The sequence below is a fragment of the Agelaius phoeniceus genome, chromosome 5, assembly GCF_051311805.1.
Source record: "Agelaius phoeniceus isolate bAgePho1 chromosome 5, bAgePho1.hap1, whole genome shotgun sequence".
In the NCBI taxonomy this organism is placed as follows: Eukaryota; Metazoa; Chordata; class Aves; order Passeriformes; family Icteridae; genus Agelaius; species Agelaius phoeniceus.
The window spans coordinates 10,514,729-10,525,309 of NC_135269.1; the positions used below are offsets into that span (position 1 = coordinate 10,514,729).

The 10,581-nt window shown below is 40.6% G+C and overlaps 1 protein-coding gene across 1 annotated transcript in view; it reads right to left on the minus strand.

The window, feature by feature from the left end:
- Positions 1-5,609, minus strand: part of TBXAS1 (thromboxane A synthase 1) — a 228,199-nt gene extending 222,590 nt beyond the window's left edge. The window contains exon 1 of the mRNA XM_054631033.2: positions 5,469-5,609. Coding sequence (XP_054487008.2) covers positions 5,469-5,566 — 98 coding nt within the window. The 5' untranslated portion in view covers positions 5,567-5,609. The remainder of the gene's footprint in view (positions 1-5,468) is intronic.
- Between the last annotated feature and the right edge of the window lie 4,972 nt (positions 5,610-10,581).

Consider the following 10,581-nt stretch of genomic DNA (forward strand, 5'->3'; position numbering starts at 1 on the left):
AGGATGTGGGAGACAGAGACAAGTGCTGCAGCCAGAGTCCAGCAGCAGTACAGGAGCACCAGTGTCACAGACATCTTTTATGAAAAATCCTTTCCTTAGGATTTTTTTTCTTCTGAGAAGCTGAGAGGCCTCAGGACCAAATGGTTATCTGCTGCTGTGGAATGCAACAGGTGGATCTGTGATTGGTCTCATGTGGTTGTTTCTCATTAATGGCCAATCACAGCCCAGCTGGCTCGGACTCTCTGTCCAAGATAAAAGCCTTTGTTTTTCATTCCTTCTTTTTCTATTCTTAGCTAGCCTTCTGATGAAATCCTTTATTCTACTCTTTTAGTACAGTTTTAATATAATATATATCATAAAATAATAAATCAGCCTTCTGAAACATGGAGTCAGATGCTCGTCTCTTCCCTCATCCTCGGACTCCTGTGAAGACTGTCACACACCAGCCCCTGAGCACTCTGTGTCCATGGAGCTGTGTCTTCTGCCAGGAAGGGAAATGAGAGCTCTGACACCTGATGGATGGATGATTTGGGATGCCTCTCTGAACCTCTCACCTCAAAGAGCCTGATGTAAGAGCAGAGCTGTATGTCCTTCTGAGTGTTAGCTGATGCTCCACACCCAGGCCTGTTTCCAGCCATAGGAGTCCTAGCAGCCTGGTGCCTTTGATGGCAGCAGGGGCAGGTAGAAAAGTTTGGGCCCACCTACCCAAAAAGGATGCAAGTTTTGTAGTGCCTGTCCCTGAACCTGTCCAGAAGTATTATCTGGATGTGTTAGGGAAAATAATCTACTTCCCTTATGCCTGCACTCAGACCATAAACCTAGAGTTCTAGCTGTCAAATATCATTTGTAAATAGTGATCTTTTGAGGGGCAAAAGTTGGTCCAAGATCTGGTATTAAAAAAAGAAGTTTTAGCTAACTCAACCCCAAACAGTATGGTTCTCCAAAACCAGAATGAAGTTTTTGCTGGAGAAAGATTACCTCTAAGCTTTCCCTTTAGAGCCCTTTCCAAAACCACAGATGCAAAGTAATGCTAAACAAGCTATAGCATTGAAGTCACCTGTATGGAAATGCTGCCTTGTTCTCAGATCTGCTGGTGTGGTTTAGTGCAGGTATGGCCCCAACTGAAGAACTCTAACACATGTGCCCCATTGTCTAATATGTCCCCATCCAACTGTATGCAAATGGATGAAGGTCAGAGGAGGAAAAATATTAAGTCTAGTTTTCATTCTTTTCTATCAGACTGCAAATTCTTTCGGTCAGGACTGACTTGTTCTGCACTGGGTGGGCAGTACCTTGATCTAGGGAGACCCCAATCTCTTAGTCTCTAAACTTATCTCTAGCACAAGTAATCATTAATATTACTTCAATGTAAAAATTACATCTTTCTGAATTACTTAGCTTTTCAGAAACAGACAGGAACACCACTAGTTTATGTTTTGCTATGTTTGAAAGCATGCAATTAGACACGGATCTTACAAACATAAACAAACACTCCCATCCAACCTCCTTGTTTCTAAAAAACCCCAGGTTTGTTTAGACAAGGGGTTGATAATCCAGTTTGAACACAGGTATCTGAATGCTGTGACAGCTTCTTCATAATGCTCAGCTTATGGTACATTAAACTTTAAAGCAAGATAAACTCCTGCTTTCATTTTATCAAACATCTACCCAGACAGCAAAAAGAAAGACACAAAGCAATGTTTGCAGCTACAGCCAAGCATGGGATATCCAACTCAGCATATGTTTGAAATGAAAATGAACAATATGTTGCATAGATATACTACTGTATTTTTCAATTGAGAATATCACTGGGATTTGTAAATGTTAAATTCATTCTTCCCTTAAGAGTTTGGTTTTATTTCATGCCTAAAAAAGCCCCTGAGATTCACAGAGATTAGGCAAATAGAGACAGCAGTGCTTGCAATTGAGAAAGAAAGTGCTCTTAAAAGAAACTGCTCTGATAATCAGTTTGGGTGGAAGAAATCAGAGGGGAGGACACAGACAAGACATTTTTTAAGAGTGCTAAGTGTTGTGCCACTGGTATTACTGAACTTTGGTAGTTAGCCATATTATGCCTTTTTGTGGTCAATAAAGCAGCAACCTGCCTATCACTATAATGATGTAGCAACAGACATCCAAGAATCCATGATAAGAAATCTGCAAGAAACTTTTACCTACAGAGAATAAGAAGCAAGAATGGGGAGGGTAGCAGATGACTAAATCCTTCAGGAATGGGGGATAGCAAAGAGGATTGAGCAGCCTCCTAATTTAACAGACTACCAAAAAAAACAATTTCCCATTCAAATCCAAATAGACTATGTACCCAGAAAGCTTCACAGGTCTTTCTAATCCCAACATTTTATCAACTACCTTGCAAAGCCTCTCCTTAGAGCTGACTTAAGGTCATGCAGAAGACAAACACTGAGAGGTTATAGTTGCTTCCACTGATTTAAAATTGACACATTACACTACAAGCATCACCTTCATATTACACTGAGGAACAACACATGAGAAATCAGAGATGTGCTATTACATGATTTGCTATCAAGAGTTATTATGTTCATTGTACCATAAACAACAGCCTAAAAATTATCAAATCATCCAAGTTTCTAAGAATTGTATAGGGGAGATTCAAGTCTTTAGAGAACTTGTTTCTAAGACTTCTAAAGAAAAACTTGTATCTTCCCTATAAGTTAATTTTTATGCAGCTGCAGCCTCTGCTTCCCTTCCCAATCAACCCTTTCTTCTCTCCCTCTTTCATATGACCTCAACATACCCAAAAATGTGAAGAGATTGGTCTTATCACAGTTTAGCAAGATACCACCTGCCAGCTGAACTGTGACAAATCCCAGCTGGCCTTACAATGCCCACACTCACAGGGACTGAGGCTGAGCTGATGGACAGCAGCTCAAGGCTGTTGTTTAAACCACTGAGTACCCCCATCCACGAAAATTGTGCTGAGGAAAGAGCTCAGTAAGATGAGTGTTGCCATGACCACATTCCTATTCTAGTGTGCATCAGATCTTTTTACTCTCTCCTCTACCTGCAACTGCCTTCTGTTGAGCCTTGCTAAGCCTTTTACAGCCAACAAGGTGGACAAACTGCCTGTTCTTTGTACTCACACAACAGTTGACACAATGTGACCCCAATCAATCATAGGCTACGACCACAACAAAATTTACAACAGCAAATATTCATTCCTCCCTTTCCTCAGGACTGCCCTTCTGAAGAGACACAATCCTGGAGAAAAAAGCTTAAAAAAGAACAACTCAGTAGTTATTAAAAAATTAGGAAAAGGCTTATAAAGAAAACCTCAAAGGAGCCTTCAGAGTTATTACCTTATTATTACTCCTGCCATACACAACCCTCATGTTTTCTAACTCCTAGAAGAGCCCATAATCAGGTATGCAACATGATGGTAATAAAAACATTTTCTAGAATTAGAGACCTGCATTTCTATTAGCAACCATTTTACACACTGTTTAAATAATTCCTTGAACCCAAGGTTTCAGTCATGAATAAAGGAAGATGTGAGGATGCACTGAGTTTAACTGATTTGTTTAAACACACAGGGAGTATAAAAAATTTCAAGAAAATAGACTCAAATTAGAAAGTTGACAAGTTTGAACAACTACCACACTTGCAGATGTGCTTCAAGACTTTAACTTTACAGGATCAGGCATTGCACTTTACTGAGATACATAGATGTGAACAGCTCAGCCCTTTGAAAGGCAAACCTACCAACAGCCCATAGCTTATTTCATTGCAAGCTTAATAATCACCAGCTTCCCATTGGAAGAGTGATCTATGGGCACCTGTACTTAATAAGCTACTTAAACTTGAATCTGTAGATCAACAAGATTGGTTAGTTGTAACCATATAACTTTTCCCATATAAAACTTCTGCTGCCTTTTCTTGATGCTTTCACAGAACTCACCTTCAGCCAGGAAAGCAGACACACTGAATGGGCTGTCTCTACTGTTAGACAATTTCCCACCTCACTGCTAAGTTGAACTTTCTGAAACTTTTATGGTAGGCCCTCAATTCAGCAGTAACTGACTACAGCCATGAGTCTGGTTTAACTCTGTAATTAGAGCGAGCTTTGTTAATGGCAAGACCAAATGTGCACTAAACCACCATGTCTTAACTTCAAGGGGAGGAACAGCCTTTCCTAAACTGAACCAGAAAATGAGGCCCTGGGCAAACACACACCAGACAGTGTCTGAGATTTACAAGGAGCAGTTCCGGGTCTTTGGAGATCTCGGCACATCCGGACATGAGCTATGGGGAAGTATCAGGCTATCTCAAATGATTCACAAGTGGCCAGACCTCACCAGCTGATCTGCTGCTTTTCTGAACTGTGGATGTGCCTCTGTCCTCCCTCTCTCCCTCTGAAGCTCCCAGAGATGTGACAGGTCTGCAGCTCAACAGCATGGTCTTAATGATCTAGAGCTACCGTTCTTTTTCCCAATGAAATTCAGAGGATGTAGGACTTGGATGTTTGCAATTATTTGGGCAGATCTTGTTAAGAAAGCAGGCTCACCCACCTATTTGATGCAGCAACACATGTCAGATATAGATATGACTCTTTTTAGTCTCTCTAGACTCTCCGTGAACACAGAAGGAAGCTGAACAAAGCCCAACAGGGTGAAAGAATGACAAAATATATGCAAAGAGATCTGTCATTTACATTGCTACAACAATTGTGCTAAACTCATGGTGCCATCGCTATTCTCTTCCTGATTAGCTTTGGATTTTTGGTGGATTTTTTTTTTCCCTGCAACAGTCCCTGAAACCTTTTCTTGAACACTCATACAATTGAGAAAAACCCCATTATTTTACTGGAAGGCAGGATTTGAAGATAAATGCAAGTGAAAAGTCAGAAAAGCACTCCCAGTTCAGCTAATATAATTTCTGAAAGAAATTATCAGGACAGGGGGAGGGTTGTTTTTTTTTCATTTCAGCACAGCTCACTGCATTGCCTACTGTGCTAACCATTACAGCTGCTGTTATTCTGATTTGTGTCTACTAGTCAGTGTGGAAAGAACAAGAGAGGAAATTCAAGCAGCAGTTTAAGTGTCTGTACACTTAAGCCAAAAAACAAGTGTGTGCAGCACAGTAGAGAGAAGAGGTCCAACAAGTACTTGGTTTCTTTTTGACCTGGACCAATGTTCCTGCTACCCAAAGAAATTAATAAGAAATCAACAAATAAGTTCTTAACTTAGAAAATAACTTTTGTTAGCAGTTGGTAAAGCACTTACAAGACAATATTGCAAGGAGAGAATCCTCTAAAAGCACAGTGAGTTTTCTGAGTATTTACTGCACTCTCTGCTTCCAAACCAACTCCCCCTCCATTTCCCTCCTAGGAAATTACCTTCCAGTTTCCCCTCACGGATAAGACCCTACAGATGCTGGGTTTCAGCAGGGTTTGTGTCTGATGTGTAACCCATGTGACTGCTCTCACTTACCAATACAGCAGGACCAGGAGGACTGCCAGCAGTGCCAGGGTGGCTGTGGTACTGCTCATTTCTGGGGAGGCAAGTGCCAGAAGATCTACAGGCTCCATCTTCCTCCACTACAGCTGCAGCCTTGGGCGCTGTGTGCAGGGGAAAGCCTCCACAAGGGCTGATAAAGCCTTCCACAGCTAAAGGAATGACATCTGCAACAAAACAGGAACTGAGAGAGCAAAAACATGTCATCACAAACGGCAAGCCTTCCCTCTTCTCATCAACTGCACACTCTGAGACAGACCTCCAAGGTTCCCTGAATGGCAGAATGTAGCAATTTCCCCCTTCCCACTCTTGTTGACTGTCATGCTAGTAAATATTTACATACCCACTGCTTGAGACATCAGCCTTGCTGAATGGGTTTTTAGACCTCAAGTATGGGAATCTGGGAAATGTATGGGGAAAATAAATGGGGAAGACAGCCTGACCATTTCACAGATCATGGAAGAAAAATAAAAAGGCAATTCAGGGGTGTCCTGACATACAAACAGTGGAGTTCTCTAAAGTAATTAAAATAGAGCATTTTTGCAATATGAAATTTCATTAGCTAATTTCCAAGCTGGTTATACCTTGTAAGGATGGAACAAAGTAAACTTTAAATTACCACAACTAAAAGGAGAAATTAGAGGAAAGCTGGTCTAATGTGACTTCTAGAATGCATATAAAGAAAGACCAAATGAGCAGAAAACCCCAGGTTTTTGGGGGTAGTATCAGATCCATAAGTCAGCATCTGCCAGACTGGTGAGTCCACACAGACAGCACTGTTTGGCTGTATCATCTCAACTTCACAAGGGCTACAGCAAATTTTCCTGGCTCAGTGCACTGTCCCCCTTGGAGGCATCACTAACCAGGCTCTCCACAGATACGTTGGCTACCCCTACAAAGAATTGTATTTCTAGTATGAGATTTAACAGCAATATGGTCAAATCTGCGATCTCTGCACTGTGGCACAGTCAGGCTGCCACAGCCCCATGAACAACCTGCACACAACCATCAAGTTTTGGCTGCAGTTCTGGAAGTGGTTTGTTCACTGTATATGAATTCTTCAGCTTTCTTCCATATTTTCCTACCTGCAAACCTCAAGCCTGTTTTAAGCATCTGATCCAGTCCAATTAGAAAGGTAAACCAAAGAACATACCTTGAAGCACTTCTACAGGAGAAGTCCACCAACCTGTTACACACCAAAGTAACCAAATTCCATGAGCGAAAAAATCTTCAGGACAACAACAACAGAAGCAGCAGCCTGCATGTAAACACCTCTGCCCATGATGAAATTCCCTGAACTGCCCAGTATTGTTTTTTACTTAAGAAACTATAAATTCTCATATATGTGCTTTGGAGTTTCCACCCATCCTAAAAAAACCTATTTGAAAGATAAGAAAATCAATGCTATACAAAAATTTGGTTTGTGAATCATATGGTAACCTTGAGAACCAGAAATCCTGTACAATCTGATTCTCCTAACATACCTGATGAAGAGTGGTTTCCTCTCTGACTACCCCAAGACAACAGCTTAGATTTAATGTGCGCGGCTTCTCCAATATCACTGTATTACACTTCCTGCTTTTATCAGAGAAGTTAATAATATAGGTATCAAAAAAGTAAAGTCTTTAACACAATGGAGTTTAATTTTAAGAAGATTTGGCTCTACTCTAAGTGAATCACTGCTATTTTGGTTCTTCATGCTTCACAACTGCATTAATTCCCTTCCAGCCTGAGATCCTTACAGAATAAGTAGAAGGTGTTAACCAGCTCATCAGCTCCACAGAATTGGGAGGAAGCTCACAAAAAAACCCTGCTGCAGGTATTAACAACTCCACTGCTATTCTAGGTCAATAACAGCTCTGCTGGTTTGCTGCTGCTGCTGCTGAAAAGTTCTGCAAGAACAACTCCAACAAGATTTAACACCAGTGACACAAGGAATTAATCAGTGGGCACAAGCTAACCCCAATAACAACCAATCCTGTGGGACTTTCAGAAAAAGAAAAAAAAATCAAACATTGATATGCATCAAAGTCTTTTCTAAAAGACTTTTCTTCTTTTCTTCTCTTCTTTCTTTTCCAAAAGATTTGTCTTTTCTTCTACCACAAGGGAAGAAGGCAAGAAATAATATTCCAATTTTACTTTATTTGGCTTTTTAATGACAGACATTTTTCCGCATATAGAGGACAGATGTTCTCTTATTAAAATCAACTGCATGACTCCTATCAGCACACACGGGTGAAGTAGAGACCTTACCTGATTTTTAAGGAGCACTGGAGTCTTTTCCCAGTCACACTGAGAGACAGGAGGTATGAATAGTTCTTAAACATATGGTTAAGAAAGAAAATAGGGTCTCACACCAGAATCCAGTTTGGAAAAGAACACATAATTAAGCTTTTTTTTGCTTTTATTTTCACCGTTTTACTTTTTAAGCCTCATCATCTGTTTCTTGCTGAAGGATTTTAACTTGGCACCTCTGACCATTAAGGAGGGTGGCAAGCATTGACTCTGAAACCCACCTGGAGCACTTCTCATCACAGACAGAGGCACTTACAGTTATCATCCTGGAGTTAGGGACCTCAGCTCTGTGAAGAGTCACATAAATCCACATGATACTTGTGGGAGGGAAAGGAGTCAGGGATGCAGAGAGCAATGAAAACAAGCTATTTATCAATCCTGAGAATTCTCTTTACAAGTTTTTTTTATGTGAGAAACATCATCCTAATTAAGACTTAATAGCACAGATATTTTGCACCAACCTCCAAGTCCCCTTTGCAGAGTCACGCTGGCCAGCATGGTGACAGTATCAAGGAACTAGAGAGACACATACAAATTCCCCCCGACCACAGGCTGGAGGAAGCCAGAGACAAGCAGAAGAGAGCCTTTTCCTGTCAGACTGCTGTGAGTCAGCAGCAGTGCCTGCATGGGCATCCACGAGGCTTCCCTCAAGGCTGCATCCACCAAGGTTTGCAGCTCCCTGACACGGTGCCATCCACGCTCTTTCCTTCTGTGGCGATTAAATTCCACAGGTCACCACCTCGTTCACCACAAACAGATGGTGATAAAACCTGCACTGAAGGGACCCATCTCACCCTCCATTCCCCACCACTCACTGCCTGGGAGCTCCCCAGCAAATACAGAAGGAGTTTGGTGCTGAGCAGCCAGGGCTGCAGCCTGCACACACGCCCGCAGCAGCAGCAGCAGCAATTAAACGGGGAAGTGCACAACAGCATTCAAAGTCTGAGAGGCTGAATTGTTCCTCAACTGAAAAAGAACAAAAACCTGGCACCCAGACAATCCAGGTTTTACAGGAAGCCTTCGTGCTTACAGCCCTGTCTGAGTCCAGTAATATTTTCTGTAAATGTTCTTCCAAAACAATGCATTTCAACTTCTAAAGGAATACAACTGTGGCTGTGGCCTCAGCAATGCCTGACATGCACAAGTATTGTTCCAACATGAAGTACAGAGTTTATTAAAAAGCAGGATTATAGACCTTCCCAGTAAACCTAAATCACGTTAAGGATTTTGACCCGTCTTCAAAGCATATCAAATGGAAAGTGTAGTCTCATCTTTCAGGAGCTACTGACTGCACCAGCTAGACTAACCACATACTCCTGCTAATGACCAAATTCAATTCCTCTTCTGCTATTCTACCTCATATATTTTAGGTCTATAATAATCTAATTAAGGCTGAGCCACACCAGCTTTATGATAGATGAAGGAAGTCCAGGAAGATGTTACATTTTAATTTTATAGCAGTTTGTGTCTATAGAAATTTATAGCACAGTCTTCAGATCAACAAAATTCTGCAACAGACAGCTTAGCCACAAAATACTGCAGACAAAATACCACAGAACAGCTTAAAAAAGAGATTAATCAGGGACTAGTTTATGTATAAGCTTTAACAAAGCCCAAGTAACAAAATGTGTAAGTATATATGATGATATTTTATCTTAAAGCAAAAACCTTTCCAGAGCCAAAATGAATTCTCAATGTCTTGAAGGTAGACCGATCAAAAAAAAATTCCAGAGGCATATTTCACAGAGGTTTTCTTTTTTTTTTTTCTTTAATTCAAAACAACCTTAATATCCAAAGTACTGGGAATAATAATGTATTGGAATAGAGGGATTTACAATGGCCATCTGTGACTTAATTATTGCTATCCCTGTTCAAGGGTTGATTGAGCAGTTTAATCAGATGATTCTGTACTCCTGCATGATAAACTATGACAAACTACCCAACAGACAGACCACCAAGGCATCAGAGCCTCCTAATAAACATCCTGCTCTACATTCAGAACAGACAGGGGCACCAAAAGGATACCATGAGCTCGTGGGAGATTCTTGAGTCACCTTGAATAAAGTCACTGCAGTAAAGTGGATCTCAAAAGGCAAACACAGTGACTGTAAAACCACACTGAGGAGCCACTTTCATGACACTTCCGACTGAGCAGCAGAAAGACACACTTTTACACTTAAATTGTTTTGCCAAGTCAGAACGTGGTTATATTAACCTAAATGCTTCTCAGGAAACAGGCATGCAGTTTAAAACTAGGAAACCTAAAATATTATGCAAACTTGTGCTTTGCTAACAAATTTAATCTTAGCTGCCTAAAAGTTATGGTACTTCAAACACAGTATCTTAGAGTCTAAAAAACTCATTATGCTAACTAAATGTAGTGCCACTGTACTAAGTCCCCTCTAAAGCAACAAGCTGTGAGATATCCTAGTTATTTCAAAGAACTCCTCTTAGAAATAGCACAGATTTTGTGGTCAAAAGGAATGACAGTTTCTTCCTCTTGCTGTGAGAGTTTGGAATGAGTTTCTAAAATAAAGTTACCTTTGCTAATAGTGGCATTAAGATCTTGCAGCCCCTGTGAAATTCCAGAGAAAGCAGAAATTAGTGTAACATCTGCTGCCTGTCACCAGGCATTTCTAAGTAAATTGACTTTATTAAATAATTGGTAACTTGTTTATATTTCTATAGCTTGCTTTAGAAACATTGATTGATTCAAGCAATCCTATAATTTCATTGTCCTATAAACTTGACTGGAGATAAATATGGATTTATGTTCACAGATCAATAGCTCCAC